We start from the raw sequence: 20,867 nt of genomic DNA on the forward strand, positions 1-20,867 counted from the left end.
TATCTAAAAAAAAAAAAAATGTATTGATGCTTACCTAGTTAGTTGTAACCAAACTGTCATTTTTCAAATTTCTGATAATGTTTGAGGAACTGAGCCTCTGTCATACAGCTCACAGTCTGTTGTTGTTACTGCCCAACATAGTCTTTCTCCAAACGTAAAGATACTTCTCTGGTATTTTTGCTTCCTCTGTGTGTGTTCTGTATATCAGCTCTGCCTCTGTCTCTGTCTGTGTGTGGTGGTGGTGGTGGTGGTATGTATTAGTGAGCGTGCATTAATATTCTGAGCCAGACCAGTCTGCAACATTAAGCTTTAATACCAGCCCAGAGACCTGTGTTTCAACTCAGCCAGAGAAGGGAACAGTCTCAACTGTGATGTTTACGTACACACTCACACATATACACACAGTGATAAATATGGAAATTTCTCTCTCTCTCAAAGACACACCAACGCAGCAATGAACATGCAAATGATTCTTCCTCAAACACACACACACACAGACACACAGATACACTTGAAGCTAAGGTGTTTCTGTGAAGTTGTGCCATCTGTCTTCTGGTATTTTGATGAAACTTGACGGGAGCAGACCTCTATAATGACAGCATTTTCCCTTCAAAGTGGTTTTGGTGTAACATATTTTGAGGAACCTCCTCTGGGACTCCTCAGCTCCCCGACCTCTGCCTAGTCTGCCCTCCCAGGAACCTCCGGAGCTGCTGTTGCTTGGATATGACGGTTAAAAGCGATACTACCAAAAGTCAAACATGAGTATCCCCAGTGTGTTGGCAAACAGAGGCATACACACAAGTTTGTTTTTTGGCTGTTTTTACTCTGGTTTTGTTTGTTTGAGTCCGGTACAAAGTTAGATTCCCCATCTCTCTGAGCCGACTGGTCTGCTGTCAAACTGGTGTTCTGCTGTTGCTATTTGTGAAGATATTCTTCACTTTTGCCAGGAAATTGCTTTGCTGGAAATTATGCCACAATAGACTAGGTGTCTCACATTCAGATGGCAACATAACATACCATTTTGCATTTAACAAAGCACTAATTCGTATTATGCTATTACCCCACACAATCTCTTGAAACTAAACTTGAATTGTGATTTCTATGCAACATTATACGTTCTGTTTCAACGGCCTGAGATTTTGGTTGTGTAGCCAAAAGTGATCTGGATCGATGTGGACCATTCCACTGACATTTCAGTGATAGGCATGGGTCCATGTTTACTTCCTGTCAGCTGACGTCATTTACAAATACTGCAAAATATTCCAACAGGAAATACAAATGAGCCTTTGTATGTTGTGAAGTTTGAAATGGTACTCATTTGTAGAGACTCAGTTTCATTGTTGGTAAGCATTAAAAGGGCAGCCGCCAGACATCAACACTTAATATTTGAAATAATGTTAGTCAGTGGAGAGACATAGTTTTTATTTCGGTACCAGCTCACTCAGGAACCCCAGAAAATGAAAAAGTAGATAACTTGGTGAGAGAGGCAGTTAAAAGAGGACAGTTGGAAACAAATATTAAACATTCAAAATCAGACGGGAAGAGCATTGTTTGGAGGGAAATAGACATAGTGGCAGCAGCACTGAGATATTATGACAAAATAAAGTGGGAGAGGTTGACAATGATGGAGCTAATAGAAGAGAACAAATGATTATTAATGGGTTCTGTGTAGTGTGGAGTAAGGAAGACAGTGGAGCATGTTCTTATTTTTTGCAGGAAATATGGCAGGGCTGCAGAGGGCAGGAGGAGAGGAGGCAAGAGTTAAAGGTATAATTGAGTATGGGAGCACAAGGGAGTGATGGAGATGGATTTTTAGGTTTTTGTCATCCGCTGGACAAATCAGAAGATTGTAACAGAATATGGTGACAGTGTCAGAATAAATCCAGCAGGGGGCAGTAATGTAATTTATGGGATGCCAGCTGCCCTAAAACCCCGAGGAAGAAGAAGTTTTTTGATCGATGCAATTTGAAAACACCGACCCATATTATTGCACGGATCATTGACTTCACTTTAACATATCCATGATATTATCGCCTAAGGACACGCTTTTATTTTGAAAGACCTTGTCGCTCTCAAACATCGGCAGGCTGATGGCAAGCAACCAGAAAAGACACTTAGGACTATAGGAATATTTCGGCAGTGTGGAAATATTTTTGACTTTGATTTTTGACTTTTGAGCACGTCATATGTAAAGATTGATTTTAAGGGATTAAGGACGACGCACCTGCCTGGAGTCATTTCACTTTGCTGGCTTTTTGCTACAGAAACATTAACATTTGCTGTTCTGTTTCAACAATGTTACACTGAAAAAAAACGTGCATGCAGACTGAAATTCAGCCGTGCAGTCCTGTCGGGAGATGCGGCGACTTAAACCAAGGGTGAGTAAAAAGTAAAAAGTTTGAATAATACATGTAAATTGTTAGCTAAACTGCGCTAGCCGCTTGGCTAATTTGTGCAATGTAAAGGTGTTTAAGCTAATACTGTGTCACTAGCAAACAAACATGTCTGTGCACCTTGAGCAGTTATTATTGAGTCAAACTTTATACTTTTGTGAAATGGCCTTGCTGTTTATCTGTTTGTTGGCTGTTTGGAGAAGTTTGGCTTCAGAGCTTTAAGTTAGCCCTGAAGTTTTAGGAGAAAGACCATAATTTGCTCTAAATGAAAACATTTCCTTCAGAAAAGGCTTTTAGACAGTCTAAAGCAGTGGCTTTCATGTGGAGTCAGTTTAAGTAAACTTTACTGCACTTAAGCGGTTCCACTTACTGACGTTGTTTACGTGATGTTTTTATCTTCCATGGCCAAAAGCAAAACAGCAAGGGCTTCTTCTGTAACAGATTATGTTAAATGGGCAGATGATATAATCCCATATCGATCGCAGGCCCCAGAATCAAATTGAGTCGAATCGATTTGTATTGTATTGTATTGTTGCAGACTTTGTGATATAAGCAAATACTGTTTCACCATCCAAAGAATCAATATAATCTTGTAGCATGAAGAAACTGGTAATTTACACCCCTTCCTGTCACACTGTCACCATCAACTGCGCTTGTTTTGTACCTTTGCTCTCAGTCATGTTTTAATCATAAACAAGATACTGAGTTCTGCACATTTGGCCACCTCAACTTGTATCGACTTTTTATTTTCATTCTGGCTTTTCAGCATCACCTTTTCTCTTGTATTCGTTATGTTGTCTTTTCACTTAAATTTCTGTTTTGTATCTTCTACCTTGGCTTCTGTGAGTGTGGTGATGCCCCACGTCTCCACGTGTCAGAGTTCGGCAGACAATATACTCACAGTAGTCTGACTGATTGTTTTTGGCTTTTTGAGGATCCGGCAAGCAGTTCATTTGAAGGTCACTGAAGCCTTTAACCCTCTCCTCTATAACCCAGACCTAAATCTGCTTTAAGTTGATCATAATCTCCTCAGTTTGGAGGTTTTTTCTTATCTTTCTATTCCTGTAGTGACATTTGGTCAACACAAAGGGAAACACACACACATACATACACTATAAGATTCAAATAATTAATGCTGTCTCCACTCAGCCAGACCCTGTCTCCTCCCATTGTTTGCAGCGTAAGCCATTAAAGCATCAAACATTTTCCATATGGTGTCTGAATTATGTGATTTGTTGACTAGAGTTTGGAGACAACGGCAGGGCTTTTAATGCATGAGCACGCCTCTGCACTAATGTGGGCACAGGCATTTATAAGACTGACTGTGGAGAAAGCAGTCCGCTCATCCTCTCTCTCAAACACGCGCACACACACACGCACGCACGCACGCACGCACGCACGCACACACACACACACACACACACACACACACATTCCCTGCCACGCTCTTTGATGGTGGACTAAATAGATTGCTGATGCTTTGACGAGTTTTTAAACAGCTTCCAACAGACTCCGAAGAGCCAGTTGCTGATAGACTTGGCTGGGGTGTTGTGGCAGCTTGAACTATTCCCCCTCAGGCAGTTGTTAGCCTTGACCACTGATGCTTTCAGGGTTTTAACGAGATAGATTTGCAACTGTACACTTTGAATTGTTCTAGTAATTCTAAGGGTGACCACTTTGGCCTTAAAGATTCAAAAGGGAACATCATTCAAAGTATTTCTTCATGTTATTGAGATATGGGACTATTTACGCCACAGTACACAGCATTTGAATTGCTATTAGCCCCCTCTGTCTCTCATGACAGTATATTTAGAATATTATAAAATTTGAAGTTTGAATATATGAAAAGAAGGTTAGAATATATGAAATAAAATGTGACTACATCAAATAAAAATCTGAATACATGGAAGGAAACCTGAATATATGAAATGAAAATACGTAATGATAATAGTATGAATGTATTTAATGAAACATGGATATATGGGATTAAACATAAATACATGGAATGAAAGTCAGAATACATGCGATGAAACCTGATTATATGGAATAAAAATGTGGATATATGGAATTAGAGTCAGTCTATATGGATTTAAATCCTATATAAAGAATTAAACTTAAATATATGTAATGAAAGTTAGTTTATATGGAATGAAACTTGAATATATAAAATTAAATATAAATATATGTAATGAAAGTCAGTATATATATAGAATAAAATCAATCACTGTCAGATGGATGAACTGATAACATGATCTGAATGATCTTTCATGCCTTAAGGTTGTAGAGAATCTTTTTCACAAGTAGATGTTATTTTGTACTATATGTGGGCTTTGTTTTGTACATGGAGAACAAATTCTTGCACATTGGTTCAGCCAGGATGACATTTGAAAAGGCAGAAACAAAGTGACTGGTAAACATAAACTGGAATCTAAGAATCAAAATGTGAGCAGGTTTAATTAGGAAGATGCTCCTTTTTCACACCAATGTGCTGACTTTTCTTATAGTAGCTCATAATCATGCAGTATCAATGAATGACCTCGGGTATTAACCAATCATGCCGATTCAGCAGTAATGCTATATTAGCATATTTAATGCCCAATTTCAAGTAAAGTCAAGACATATGGCTAATAAGAAATGGAAGGGAAAAAAAGTATTGCCAGAGAATGCAAAACATATTGTAACATCAAAAAAAATCCCACAGTTTTTTTTGTTGTTGCTGATTAATGGCTGACATAAATGTCTTTACCAATATATATACAATAAGCTAATAACAGCAGATATGATATCCACCTGGCTGATTTCTTGTCGGACTCCATAACAAAGCTGCTGTTTTCTTATATATGACTTGTTTGAGCTCCTTATTAGCTTTTGCAATACCACTTCAACATATGCTTCAAAGAGCATGTGTGATCATTGTTTATCAAAGCAATAAAAAGCAGTGATGGCCATTTAAGCCTCTCTCTGCTACACACGTGCACTTATTGTGAATTAACAGAATGTTGTCTCTCTAAAATGTAGTTGAAATTTTAGTGCTAATTTCTCTGATAAACTAGCAATAATAAGTCACCAATCAGTAGTGTATAAAGTAACACATTGCAGCTGGCAAGGGGATAACATTACAGAAGTGAATCTGCAGCTCTCCCAAATCAACACTTTAGACACACAGACGTGTTTACACACACAGATGAACTAAACCCTGCAGCGCCTGGCCTGACTTAACAAATCACAACTGCTTCACATCTTGTGCCGCCACAGGGGCCTCTCCTCGTGACTCCCATTTTGAAACAAATGCATCAAACCACACACTCTTCCCCAGTCTTCTGCTCGCAAGAGTATGCGGCCTGTCGAAAATGAACAAACAAATTTGGTTAGTCAGCGAGGGAAATTGCGTAAATATAACGTGACTGTTCTGTGTTGCCTGAATGCATTTACTGACACACGCTGACACATAATGAAGCTGCACAGTTCTCTAGGGATTGAATTTATATCCCTTTCCCCTTTTATGTACTGAGCAAAATCAAAGGGGACATACATTTTGGGAATTTTATTCACACTCTTTGCTTTAAGCTCCTAGTGTGAGCTGTCCTTAGTTTAAAGCTTATGTTGTGTCTCTTTAATGTAATCTGATGGACCCTGAAGTAATCACATTGAACATTATTATCTCCGCCAGGCAAAACCATAGAGGGTATCTTACAATTTTTTGTGATGGCATTGCGTCTGTCTGCAGCTGCTTTCACAAACTACTGCACCAATCAACCAAATATTTTGTGTGCAGATTTATGTCTGCCAAATGATCTCTTGTGGTTTTGGTTACCTACAATCTTTGAAAAATCTTAGGACATCTGAAGAGAGTCAGGAAGGGTGGGATAGAGAGGGGGGGATGACATGCAGACAAGGTCCACAGGCTGGACTTGAACCCAGGCTGCTGCAAAAGCCTGAGGCAAATGGGGCGCACACTCTACCTGGTGAGCTAGAGGTCACCCCTGAAAAACCTTTTTTATCAACTTTTTCGTACTGCAGTTGATTGCTGAGTCCTCTCTTCTCTTAACTGTCTGGTAGGGGCCGCAAGTTTCCCAGAAATTGGCTTGGCTAAAAACAACAAGCCTTACCTGGTCAGATATTGTTGTTATCTTTGCTGCCATCTTGACTCTAATGGGGGTTTTCTATCAGTGACTTGGTTTGGCATTACTCGGTCCAAGGCTGGCCCTGCCAGGCGAGCACTGCAGAGCTTTGCGTTTCCATTACAATAGGTTGCTTTACGGTGTGTCTTTAACTGATGAGAGCTTGTCTAGACAGATGATGTTTAAAGCAGCGGGAGCTGGAAGGGAGAATTCCCCCTGCTTGGTTTTGTTCGTCTGTTGCACGGTGTCATACTTTTGTGCAAATTTTTCAGAAGTGGAGCGTTTTGCCCACCCAATTTTGTAGACTTGCAGATTTGTTGTTATGTAGCCTACAGAGGCAGTTAATACCTCTCAAAGTGTAGATGTGAATACATGGATCAAAGATTGTTTAGTGTTTTAGTTCTTAAAGGTAGATTCATCTTCATAATTATGTTGTATATTTATTTCATATATAGTGCTTGTTAACAGGAGAATTTCATCTGTTCTGTGAACAGTGCCAGGACTCCATCAAATATATATGTTTATGCATTTCTTTTAACTCTTCCATATTTGAAACTGTATTTAATGAGGAGCCACCAGCCTTGTCTATAATTGATTACAAATAAATTCACTTTTTCATTTCTTCATGCCATTCCTGGTGTGATTTCCTCTGCCATTGGACTTTCAAAAAAAACCTTGGTGCAGATTAGGCCTTTGAAAAAATTCATCTTACACTCTTGGCTCGCTGTGTATTCGTTTCAATGCACTTTGGATCACTGTTGCACATTCTTCTGTTTTAAGGAGAGCTTTACCACTACAGGGTTGAAGATGTTAAATTTATTTCTATTGTCTTGTAAATTGCATGAGTGAGCAACATTTTAGCCCCGTTTGCTCTTTTAGGAACAAACGTTATTTTTCTCTTCAAGGACATCCGTGTCTCTCTTTTATAATTAATGGGCCCCCGCAATGCATGTGAGGCTTCACACTGAACAATTACACCAAGAGGGAGTCTGTGTGTGAGACAAAGCCTCCAGTTCCTTTTATGCCTGTGTGTGTGTGCATTTGCGTATGTGCGAGGTGCCTGGTTGTAGTAATTACTGTTGATGCCATTTATAGTTTACACACTACACTGCATTTAAAATGATTAATGTTTGAAGCGTGGAATCCCCAGTCTTTAGTAGAGTTAGATTACTGTCCTGCTCAAAGAATCATTGTAAGACTTAGTCAGTAAAGTAATAATACTCAGGTAATAATCATATCAAAACATTGTTTCATTACTGTCTTTTTCTGCAAAACCTTGACACAAAATAGTAGATTTTTCTAACAAAATATGCTAAACTCAGTGTTGTGTGGCCATGTTATTATTGTCTGACCACAGGCAGCCATAAATGATCTGTGCTTGTATAATAAAGTTTAAACTGAGCAAAGCGTGGATCAGAATATATTTGCCTAAGAGACTAAATAAATGCCAGAATCTAACATAAGTTCTATGCCAGCTTTTTCTTAACAGAAACAAAAGAAGAAATAGTTTGTGATGTGACCATTTTTGATAGTTTAGACATACATAGACATAGACATAGACATACAGCAGTATAGATACAGTATTTTATTAATGTATAATGCAGTGTGGGACTTGTGCTGCCTTAGTATTGACTTGATCTTGACCCCTCAAAGTCCAACCCAATCACCAGAAATTGTTGGCATTGAATGTTTCTGTAAACCAAGGATAGGTTACATTTGGCAGTTATTGTGTAGCAGATGCATTGAAACTTTCTGTTCACCAATGCTGTGGTTAACAAGTGGTTAGGTTTATGCAGAAAAACACTCAATTATAGTTAGGAAAAGATCATGTTTCGGCTTAATATACCCCATTTGAGGTGCAAGGTCCTAGAGGGAAAAGCTGTAAATTCTCTGTAAAAGATAAAAAATAAATATAAACATTTTACATGTCAAAATGTTGGCAGGAAGAGCAGACATGTCCGCAACAGGTCTTGACAAAACACCCATGTTTGGTGTCTAAAAAGCTGCAAAACAAATAACTCACTAAATCACAACAGTTTTGTTTTTGTCGGTGTCGACATCTACCATATCCTCCACCTCCCAATGACAGGTCAGCTTATGTATAACATCATTTTGGAAACGTTAGTTAGATAGGTATAAAATGTACAAATGTTGTGGTTTGAAAAAACATGCAGTGTCACAATTTTCTGTTGGTGGGTGGGCTGCAATATCTTAGTTTTTACTTGGTGTTGACCGCTTATATTCTTGGTCTTAGGGTTACGGTTTTGTCTCGGTCTCAGATCCTCAAAGTCTTGTCTGTTTCTTGGTCTCAACCCCTTCAGTTTTAGTCTTATTTCAGTCTTGATGCCTCAAAGTCTTGGTTTTGACTTGGTCTTGACCCAGCAGAATCTTGGTCTTGTCTCGTTCTCGACCCCTCGAAGTCTTGGTTTTTTCTAGGTTTTGACCCCTCAAAGTCTTGGTCTTGTCTTGGTCTCGACCCCTCAGAGTCATGGTCTTGTGTCAGTCCTGATGCACTCCCGTTTTGGTCATGACTTGGTCTTTGTTCAGGTGGTCTTGATTACAACACTGGGTCTCCAACTGTATTACTTTGGTGTGTTATATTTTTTTTGTGGATTTGAGCTTTTCTCTTCAGATATAAAAACATATTTTTCACGAGTGTAAACCAGACCTCGGGGTCTACTCTGTAAGGCCTTGTATCGATCCCTCACTCCTGAAACTATTTAGTGTCTTCTGCTGAGAGAACCCTTTTGCTTTATAGTGAGCAACACTATTTGTTTTGTTTTTCAGCTAAAATGTTCTGAGTGATTCTCTGTGGCACATATTGATTTTTAATTCCTCCTTACTGGGTATCATCCAACTCTGTCTTTCTCTTGTCTGTCTCACTGTCTCTTTCATGCACACAAACACAGAGAAAACGACTCAGAACACACACAATGCTCTCATACAGTATCTTTGTTTTTTTTCTGGATTTTTGCCAAAAAAGTACTAGATTAAAGATCATTTTCACACAGATTTGCAGTCCCCATGCATATAAAAGTTGTTGTGGTGCCTCCTGCTGCAAGAGATCCTGATCAGATCAGTTTAAGATAATCAAGGTGCTGCTGCGATGAGCACGGTTCAGTTAATTGAAAAGAAAAGTGGAGGGAAAGTGCAGATATAAAGCTGATTATGCACCAGAAGTTATCTAAGTTTTTTTTTAAAAAGACAAAAAAAATACAGAGAATGATCATGGAAACTTCTTGCAGTGCTTGCAGACATTTTTTTAAAATACAGTTTTCACCACTCCCTTCTCATCTCGAGGTCATTGTAGACCAACGATTTGTTACACCCCTTAGGTGTGTGATAACAATGCCAAAATCACCATTTGCCATCTCTATGAGATGCACCAGGCTTTCACACAACTTAAATGTAAACACATCTGCAGCAATCTACAGTGCAGATGATGTAGTAAAGAGCAGAAAACTCCACATAGGTCAGGCAGGAGTGGTGGATGGGTCAAACAAACAGACTTTCACCCACACTGATCTTGTCCCAAAAACCAAGAGTCAAAGTTGTTTCAATGTAATGGAACATAACTTATGTAGGTATGGGATGTACTTACATTAATCACATATCACACAGATATTTGCTTCACATTACTTACTGAAATCCCAAACATGATGTCTTTTCCAAACCTAACAAAGTTGCTTTGTTACTTAAACCTAACGGCGACTGTTTAACAATACTAAAACTGTAGCTGATAAATCATTATATGCATATATATATATATATACACACACACACACACACACACACACACACACACACACACACACACACACACACACACACACACACACACACATTAGCACTCCTAATGATCAGTCCAGCTCCAATAAATCCAAAAATCAATACATGGCAGCAGATGTTTTAATTGTGGCAGGCCACCACATATAAATGAATGTGTGGGAAACCCTGTGTGTTATAAATACATGTAATTAAAATACTGCCTATACTGGAGGTATAGGAGGAGGTGAAACACTCTCTACTTCCTTCGCTGCCAACACTGAAGCAGGTGGCTGAGGTGAAGCATGATGGCAGATTAATGAGTTGAGAAAATGTGTTCAGAGAGGATCAGCCAGCCAGTGAGAGGAGTGAGGGTCCAATATCTGGCTAAAGCCTGGTATATACTGTGGGATTTTGGGCTGTCTCAGATGACAGATGACCATCATGACAGAAACATGGCGATATCTTTGGTCGTGCCTCTAAAACTGTGGTCCTACATCACACAGTGAGAGAGGTTCAGGGACGGCTATTGTCACGGTTGTGTGATCAAAGACAGCCTGGGATAAAATTCTGACAGCGTCAGAAATTTGTGATGAGCATTGCACTGTGGGAATTATTGTTTTCCCGATACCAAAATTATGACTTCAGTAAGATACCTGCCCAAAATACCTTGATACCAATACTGAAACGATACTGCTGCAAAAATCTTAAACACTAGGAAAAGTAATGAAATAATTTTTAAGATGAAAGTCCCAACATTACGGAAATGAGGGGCATGGCAAAGGATAGGTATTTACATTACCTTTGAGCTGTTTTTATTATCAATTTAAAAACATTAATATTGTAGAAATTATCTTTTAATGGAAATCTGGCATTTTGCCATCAGTTTTTTCTTGTCTTGCAAAGTCAATAAAGCGCTATGTTTAAACTAAACACAAGAGAGTGCTGTTCTGTAATTATTGATTGGATTTGCTGAAATTAACTAACAACACCTGATCAAGACAGATTAACTCAGCTATTGCTCTTGTAATTTTTTTTGCATTTTTTGTTTCTCTGTCACACTTTGTGTTGTTTTCAAATACAGCTGGAAGGTAAGGCTGCCTCAGCTGGATGGTTGCAGATTTTGCTGGCATGTGTTTCTGTGCCTTGTTGGGTGGGAGAGATATATAAATGATGCTAATGTTAGTTTCAGGAGTTTAACGACTCAGTTTGATAGCCTATAAAAACAATATGTACAAACGATAGTAATGGTAAGTCTGTCATTTTGTGATCTGGCTCTAAAAGCTCAAACCCAAGATTATTAGTCTGTACACCACAGCAGTGCACTAAAGTAGACCGAACACAAACTACAAAATTGCTTCCTTATTTACGGAGGTCTCTGCTCTGCATGTGCGTATGGGAGCATGTAATCATGTTATCTATCACATTTTCTAACCAACCTGTCCCTCTTTGAATTCCTTAATCAAGTCGCCATGTCTGTCGGCAAGGTGCTTTGGATGCTTTGATCTTTTAATCAAGTGCTTTGTTGTGTCCCTTTGCCTGCAGGTAGTGAAAGCAGAAGACTCAACAGCGCGCACTCAAAGACAGCCTCACTGTCGCAAGCGGAGAAACAGGGCTCTTATTTAAATTCATAAAGTATTGGTATTAATAAATGGTGGTATTGTATGGTTTTAAACAGCTGATTACCACAATAGTTTTCTAGTATCTGACCTACGTCTACTGACCAACCAATAGAAACGCAACATCAAATGACGCACTGAACAATGCAACTCTGCTAGTGCATGCCAAATGCTAATAGATGCCAATAGTTAATCCAAGCTCTCGTTGCAAAACTGGCATGCCAAGTGGGCCTCTTTCCCCAGCCACAACCACGTCCGCATTCTCCTCCTCTTCTTCAGACTTTTTTGAACACAGATAAACTCCACTATAGCAAAGGTTCGATTTGTTTGTTTGCAGAGGACATTTTCTTCTTGCGTAGTGACGTCGATGGACATAGGTTGTAGCATGCAATTCACTAGGTGATGTCATTGCACAGTCTGCATAATCAAGTATACATACAAGTATACAAGTTTATTAAGATTCATTTCGCAGAGTGTAGCTTGCACTAAATTTATGAGATTGCAAAAATTTCAGTCTGCCGTAGGCTTAAGACTCAGACTACTTGTTTTTACCCTTACCTCTCCTGTCCACCCTACACCCTATTTATCTCTTTCAGTTTAGTTAATAAATCTAATTTATTTTGATGCCTAAGGAAATCCATTCACAAAGCACAAATGGTTTGGTCCATTCACTATCTGGGTCAGATTTATAGTGGCAACACACCATGGAGAGCAGCCAGTATGTCCTGTTTCTCCAGCTCCTCTTGGGAGATCTTGGGTTTCCCTCTTAGCCAAGCTGTGATTACCCACTCTCATGGGATCTGCTCCCAGTACATCAAACCCAGAGCAGTGGTAAAAGGACATGTCGAGGGGCTGTCCTCACTTTCAACTGGCTGTTGCTTCATGAGGAGAAGCAATGACTCGTCCTTGATCACTGACCTTTTCAATTTTAAACACAGTGTTTGGAGGTTGAGGGGACAGCAAAACAGCGGCAGGTAAAAGCATACAGAGGTTTCACTAAAACCTTGTCTACACTGACAGGGAGGGTCAACAAATGCAGTGAGATGCTCAGGTCTCAGAATATTTCTGCAGGTGATTCCAGCTTTCAGATCATGACTGTCACTGGGACAATTACGTTTGTTCAAGCATCTTCGGTGAATAATTTTAGCTAGATTATAATGCAGTACTTTATGTCCAAATAATGGGTGAAGTTTTACAATTTTAGACTTTCATTTGTTGTTGTTTTTTGTTATTTTTGTTTTTTTCTTTGAAATGTGTGTCTCCCTTTGTTTCATTCTTTGTCCCCTCCCTCCTCCCTCTCTTTGAGTTCTTTTGTACCTCTGCAGCAGTTTGACTTGCATGGTACATAATTGACATGTCTGTCTCTTCAGAGCTGATCAGATTTGGTGGAAGAATGAGAGGAGCAGCTGCTCCAAATGAAAACAAACTTTCACACCCAGAAGAAAGAACTGTTAAGTGTCACGTTCAATTTCACTGACGTTCTGCTGCTCCATCTGTGCTGAGAGTATGTTCTGCACTCTGAGAGTGTGGTGCAAAGCATAACTGAGCTGTATATGTATTTCATTAGCACCCGTAATGAAAGGTGCAGCTCCAATAATAGTAAATCCTTCTGTGGCGGCAGATTTGTTAATCACTGTGGGCCACCAGATATATATGAATATGTGGGAAACCCTGGATAAAAGTAGGGATTTTTTTCTTTTCCAAAAAGAAATAAACCTAAAGGAAACAACCATTATAGAAGCATAAAGGTGGTGGTGTCCTCTGTATCCAAGACAGCACACACTACCCCAAAGCTGCTCCCTGCACTACGAGTAATGCTGTGAAAAGCATTTGTTGCCATGTCACGTCTTGGCAGGAACAGGGAGCTAGGCAAGTTTTTCCTGGAGTTGTAGAGACCTGCACCAACTGAAAGAATCCCTGACAGAAAGGTACCACCTCTGGGCCAACGAACATACCAGAAACCAGACATGAGCAGGCTGCTGTGACAGCTGAATCAATCAGTGCACGAGATGTGTCAAAAATGTGTGGCAGCCTGGACTGGACAGTCGAGGAAGCTCCTGAGCAGTTGATGTTTTTAGGAACCGTTATCCTTTGATCTTGAGGAGTTTTAGCCCAAGCTTCTGACAAATCATTCTCCACTCTGACCATAAAACAAAGGAGTTACCTGGCTCAATTGGCCCATCTGTCTGATGTCTTCCCACACTTACAGTGCTACAGTAGAGCATGCTCCAGATGAAGATGATGCAAGCCACTGCAATAAAAACTGCATGGCCGGTGATAACCAGTAGCAAGGTGCCAACTCAGACTTTGCCCATATATATCATTAGTGTTTACCAAGTGGAGATTTTGCGATCACTAATTGCATCACACAAGCTAGCTCTTATACCGTAATTAGATGTTAATAAATATTCACACCCAGTTTATGCCAGGTCTTACTGTTGTGTAGCTAACTGAAGCTGCTAGCTGACAAAAGTAATTTAGATTGAAGAGTTAACACCGAGTTCATTACTTAATACAACTTTATATTGAATAAAGATGCGGAATACTTAATACTGATACTGATTTCAGAAGATTTTTTATGATATTTTACCAAAAATAACACATTATACCTCAAATTACAATTATGGTAATGACATTAAACTACATTGCCAAATTCCAGCCTTCTTCTTAACTACATGCATACTATTCACTGTAAGACACCTTTCTCTTACAGTTTGTGTCTAAAAATAGAACAGTGTAATACCTTCATTTACAAATGATTTGTAGATGCATTTTATATAGTTTGCCCCCTTAACCCTTTGAAACCTGGAGCGACATCACTTTTACTGTCGTGTATTCAGACACCCTCACAAGTATTTAAACATTTTAACACTGACCAAATCTGATTTCGTTTGAAAACATGGGGAAAAAAAGGCAAGGAAAAGAGATTTCCCTTAAATTGCAAGAAATTAGTAGTATCAGATCATCTTTTTAAACTAGACAGAACTATATATTTATAATTACAATAATGATATTATTTTACAGAATTATTATAACTTTTTGAAAAAAAATTTCAGGTGATTTCCTTGTTTTTTATTTATTTTTTACTTTCCTGTTGTTTGTTTGTTTGTTTGTTTGTTTGTTTGTTTGTTTTGGGGGGTGTTGTGCTAATTTTTAGGTAATTGGTCTATTGACACTAGTTACTTTCAGTTTACAGAGTTGATTGCCTCAGATTTAAACCAGGTTGACGCTGTTTTCTCAACAGATTTACACGCATCTAGTAGCATAGTTGCAGATGCAACCAACTCAAACTTCTCCTATGAGCCAAGAGTGTAGGAGAACTACAGAGGCTGACACAAAACATGAATGATCTTATCATGAATGGTCTTATCTAGTGCTACTGTTTGGTTTGTCTGTTCTGGGCAACAATTCTTAATTTCAGGTGATTAAAAAAAGACATTAAATCATAGTTATTAACATTGTATTCCATTTCTGCGAATTTACCCCCACTGGAGCTTTAATGTTTGCAACAAGAAGTTTTTGCAGAAATATTGTGATAAATAGCTGTTGTATTCCAATCCACATGCGTCAGTTATGAGAATACACATAGAATAACTGGTATTTAACTGGTTTGTGTTTTACATACAGTATGTGGCTCCAGATGCATAATTCCTGTCAGGCCTGTGCATTGTTTATTGGCCTCATAGTTTCTTGTTGTTGGTTCAGTTAGAGACTCTGGTCCCTCTGTACCTGCGGGACATCCCATTGCTGCAGTGTCAGCTTCCAGCTCTGTATCACTTATGTGCATAGGGCCAGTGGGTGCTCAGTTTTCCAGATTCAGGATGCAGGCTGCAGCTCAGGACAAAGCATCTCTCTCTACTTTCACAGTACTGTCTACATTCATTAGAGATAAAAAAAAAGAAAATCAAAGTCATAACAATGGGATTTTGTCATTTAACCATGAAACAGAGGAGCTGTGTGACTGGAGATTTATATCTGGTCAAATGTTCTGTCTGTATCTTTGCTGCCGTTTGAATGACCTTGTCTTTGACAAACTGGACACCTGGTATTTTATTTTGCTGTCTTCCCTGTTTCACACAAACACACACCAACACACTCAAGCAGTAACACAAACACACACACACACACACACACACACACACACACACACACGTGAAGTGACAGTAAGTGATATGACAGACAAAGACTTCACAAAGACTTATACACATACGTATATTACAGAGGCAGGCTTTCCAGGCAGGTGACACACAAACACACACACACACGCACGCACAGTCGCACACACACATGCGCGCGCACACACACACACACACACACACACACACACACACACACACGCACACACACATAGGTGTCTAGTTGGGAGGTTTGGGGGACAGTTGATCCCCAGACAGATTAGGCTGCAATCTGAAATCTCCTCAGGCCAGCCCTAAGAGCATGTGTACACACACACAAACTCACTCTCTTCTCTCTCTCTCTCTCTCTCTCTCTCTCTCTCTCTCTCTCTCTCTCTCTCTCTCTCTCTCTCTCTCTCTCTCTCTCTTGCTCTCTCTCTCTCTCACACACACACACACACACACACACACAGCGCCAATAGACCTTTAAAGTCACAGACTGAACAGACATAAGAGACTCGCTGTTTAAAAAATGAAAAGTTTGAGATGAGAGTAGAGCTAGTCTGACCATCAGAGAGTTTTTGTAAGGCTGCTATCAGAAGTGTATGAAGGTTTTTATTTTAACATTAGAGAAAAAAAATCATGCACTTGCAATTTAATTTATTTGGGCTTTCCACAACATTTGTATAGAGCCTCTGACCTTTGGCCCTTTTTAAACAACGCAAATGATCCAAAAGTTGGCCTGGCGACCTCTGAAGAGTATGTTGCTGTTGTTTATAACTGTGGTGGCCAATGTGTTTCAGACTGATCAATTGGTTCTAAAAACAATCTTCGCTTAACCAATAAACTGGCAAATGCAGCATGCAACTCTCAGTTGAAATTCAGAGTTATGAGGAGGCTAAGGACAATATGGAAATAGCATATTCAGCTGCACTGTGAAACATCCACCCTGCCTCCTAGATACTACGTTTGTATGGTACTAAATTGTTTTCTTCGTTATGTTGGCAACATAATCTCTGCCTTTTAAAAGTTCAGAGACAACAGTTCTTTCGGGCAAAGAAACACTTATTTCTTGTACCGCGTAGGCTTCGAAGTGAAAAAGTCCAACAAAAGGACTTTGGTGAAGGTTAGGGAAATATTCTGATTTCTGTTCAATGTTTATAAAAAAGCCAATTTAAAAAAAAAATGCTGTACTCACTGTAAGAGGCTACTGTCTGAACAATTGTCTATTTTGGCTAAAAACTGAAACATGTTGTCAGATAACAATCAATCAGTATCAACATTTTTTGCAACTTGCCAGATGCGTTAATTTCCTCATTATGTTAATAGAAAGCTTAACTTGCTCAGCATTCTCAGTTTCCCTCAAAACTTATTTGTTGTTTGTTGTTTCAAAATAAATGTAATTTATATTGTCTGTAATTCAGAATACACTGAACACACATCTGAAGAGTGAATTAAAGGGCTGTCACATGCAAAGCATATCAGTCAGTTCGACATCACGCAGCACAAGGTTGAAATTTCAAAGGAGATAGTGGTGCACTCGCTCAGGTGACTTCACAAGCAATAATGGCAGGTTTTACAGATGGAGGTAAACTACATTGCTCTTTGACCTCAGATATGATAACCTCCAAAGTGGGTGTCCATGCAGCGATACTTTAATTGTAGAGAAGAATAAAGTCAAAGGAATTTTTGGTCATTTCTGAATTGGACTACTACAACTCTACTCTCTGAACTTGTTCAAAACAAATTTGAAGCGTAACAGAAAATATTAAAGAAAACAGGGTTACAAGGTTGGAAAATGATTGATCACCACTGAAATTCACTGTTGGAGCTGCCTCCAATTCCCTGATTAACCTGCAGCTCCAATCAGCTAGGGACCACTGCAAGCACAAACACAATACATAACAGCAAGACAACGGACACAGGCCCTGGCAGAGGCCCTTGGGCCATCACAATGAGAATAAAAAAAGATAATATGATTGCATTATGTGCTAGGTCGCGCACTGCAAGGAGCAAGCTACATGGAGTGAGATTTTGATACTTAAAATAGATTTTTCAGTAGACTCCTCAGAGCTCTTCAGTCAAGGATCATTCAAAATGGGCTAACCCTTTCCTGAAATCCACCTCACCTTGCCCTGTGGGGCTGCTAACCTGCACTAAAATAATTTTAACTGTAAAATATTACTTCAGCCTTCAAACACTCTCATTGATCTCACAGGATGGTCATGATGCTCCATGCTGTCAGATCAATAGTTAAATGAAACCTTCAGTAAAGGTAACCTTGTGCTGATGATTTTCTCTTCACATATCTTGATCAGATAAAATGTGTTAAGGGCCACTGGTGTTTGATTATACAACAGCTGCTTTTTCTTTACTCCAGTATATTTCATTATTTATCCACAGTGTATCTTTTGATGTGCTGAAGCTACCCCTCTGCTTTCTACAAGCGCACATTTTATGAAAGAGATCAAGTCCTTGAAAAAGTCTTTGCTCGCCATTTAGGAGTAAGCTGCTTTGGATTGATTTTTGAAATGTATATGTGTGGATACTGAGGAAGCATATTCAAGGTTTAATAGTCATTTTTCACTTTGGCCTGTTTCTTTCAGCTCTTTAGACCATATTGTAAAATTGGAAAATGTCCTGAAAATGCAAGTTTGATTCAAAGAAATTACAAAAAGGCATAAGAGCCTTCCTTGAAAGTTTGATTAGAGCTCTTTCTCTCACTGTCATTCTGTCTATCTCTGAGTTAGAGGTTTATAATATTTTTTTCTTCCTACATAATATATTAATGTTCTCTTGTAGCTCAATAGATGAGCTTGGAAAATTGACCCCTCTCCTTTTTATTCATTTCTCCTGTTTTTGCTCGCTGAGATTTTCTTCTAACATGATTTCTTATTTGTGTTTTGTGCAGGTTCGACTACCAGGAGCTGCTCTATAACTCCAGTTTCTGCCTGGTTCCCCGCGGCAGACGTCTTGGATCCTTCCGCTTCCTCGAGGCTCTGCAGGTGTGTGTGTCTTAATACATTATGTGTGTTTGTGCTGTTAAGGATTATGTGATTGTATATTCTGTGTATGTCCCTGTGTGTGTTCAAGATGCAAACTACAGGTCAATACATGAGAGAAAAGGGTTCAGTATGACACAAACTAAGTTATATCATGTGTCATACGAGCATGTGTACAGGCAAAAGTACCCTTTACCACAGCTGAAGGCAGTTTCAGGGTGTTTCAAACACTGTTAGACAATCTGGCATGAGGCCTCAAAGGTATACTCTGCAGAAATTGTCGTTTACTGTTTACACACAGTATTTCCAGTGAAAGTAAAAGCCAGCCCCAGGTTCACTAAATTATTTTGCACTGTATTTGCAATTCTCATAGCTTCCTTCTGGATGCATGCTGCTTACAGTCTGCCACCTGGTTGCTACCCTTTATATTCTGACCTCATCTGCATGCTTCGCCCAGTAACGTCCCGAACACAGCAAAATAAGAATAAATATATTTTTTAAAAGTACAGGCAGAATCTCTGCAGATAAATACACTGCCACACACTTCTAGTAGGTTATTAGTGATCACTGAGTGGGATTATTTCTGTTTGAATCTGTTATTTTTGAGAAAAATCCTGCATTGCATACCTTTTAAGCACAGTTATTTCTACCTTTTGTTTGCCGAATTTTGAATAGAGATACAAGGCAAGCCACAAGTGTCCTTGGAGAGGTCGACTATTCACCCTTTGAAACCTTAGCAAATTGGCTTGATTTCTTTCAAAAACATGTGGGCAAACTGGGCAACGAAAGTAGTGTACTGTATAATGAAAGAGGAAATAACCCAACAATTAGCAAGAAATGTATAAAAAGTACAAAAAAATACCATAATAATAATAACAATAATAAGCAATAGTGATATATGAAAAAGACAAGGAAATGACCAGGGGAATGCGCTTACAAATTATGAAATTCATGTTGCTCATTGCCTTTTTTCCTAGATTTTGAAAAAAAATTCCATCAATTCGCTCACGGTTCAAAGTTTTAAATTCTTGTCATAGGCATCTGGAAGCAGAACTAGAAAAGTGATGCTGCTCCTGGTTTCTAAGGGTTATTGAAAGACTCAAAACAAAGTTAACTTCCTCAGCAGGACACTTCATTGAGCCCTACTTACACACAGCACATAAACAACATCTCCTGTACCTTTAATTTAAGAGGTCATTACTTTCTTTAGGTAACCTTAGACTGCATGCTTATGATGTGACATATCAACCTGGTCTCAGTCCCAGCTCATCAAATACCGATGCCTGGTCAGTGGCTCTCAGTGTCACGTTCAAAAGCAACAAGGCACACTTTAGCAGTGGTATGGGGCATACTGGCATCTTTTGGCAGAAGTGGAAGTGGAGGTGGATGGGTCAAACAAACCCTGGACTTCCACTTTGCTGACCACTGTTCTTGCCCCTTGTGAAACCAAGAGTCAACAGAGATATTTTTCTATTTATGTAGTGTGCTAGTATACTATGTTAGTAACGTATGTCAGGTGATGCATGTGATGTATGTCATGCAATGTTACAACATTAGTAACAAACATACTTTAAACCAAACCATAATGTGTTTTTTCTAAACTTAACCATGCGCTTTTGTTGCCCAAACCTACAGAATTAAACATTAAACATTAAACACGAATTTGAAGGTCTAAATACTGCTGCAATGCTAAAGTTCTCCAAACTGATGAGTTGAGATGTAACTCAGGCAGAGAAATGAGTCAACCATCTATTATGTTTATGTCAGCAATAAAAATGGTCAAATATTTCAGAAAATATTCTAATTGGAATTTAAAACCCTCCATGTGGAATAACCCTAACAATAAAAACTC

At 39.0% G+C, this 20,867-nt stretch overlaps 1 protein-coding gene across 4 annotated transcripts in view; it reads left to right on the top strand.

The window, feature by feature from the left end:
* Window positions 1-20,867, top strand: part of LOC121955317 (exostosin-1) — a 268,903-nt gene that overhangs the window by 183,859 nt on the left and 64,177 nt on the right. For all 4 annotated transcript variants that reach the window (XR_015779177.1, XR_015779178.1, XM_088089580.1 and 1 more), the window contains exon 4: window positions 18,925-19,018. Coding sequence is in view for 2 of the 4 variants with exons in the window: in XM_088089580.1 (XP_087945706.1) it covers window positions 18,925-19,018 (94 nt within the window). In the remaining 2 variants the exon portion in view is untranslated. The remainder of the gene's footprint in view (window positions 1-18,924; window positions 19,019-20,867) is intronic.

This window comes from Plectropomus leopardus, chromosome 16, assembly GCF_026936395.1.
Source record: "Plectropomus leopardus strain MGB_pleo_1.0 chromosome 16, ASM2693639v1, whole genome shotgun sequence".
In the NCBI taxonomy this organism is placed as follows: Eukaryota; Metazoa; Chordata; class Actinopteri; order Perciformes; family Serranidae; genus Plectropomus; species Plectropomus leopardus.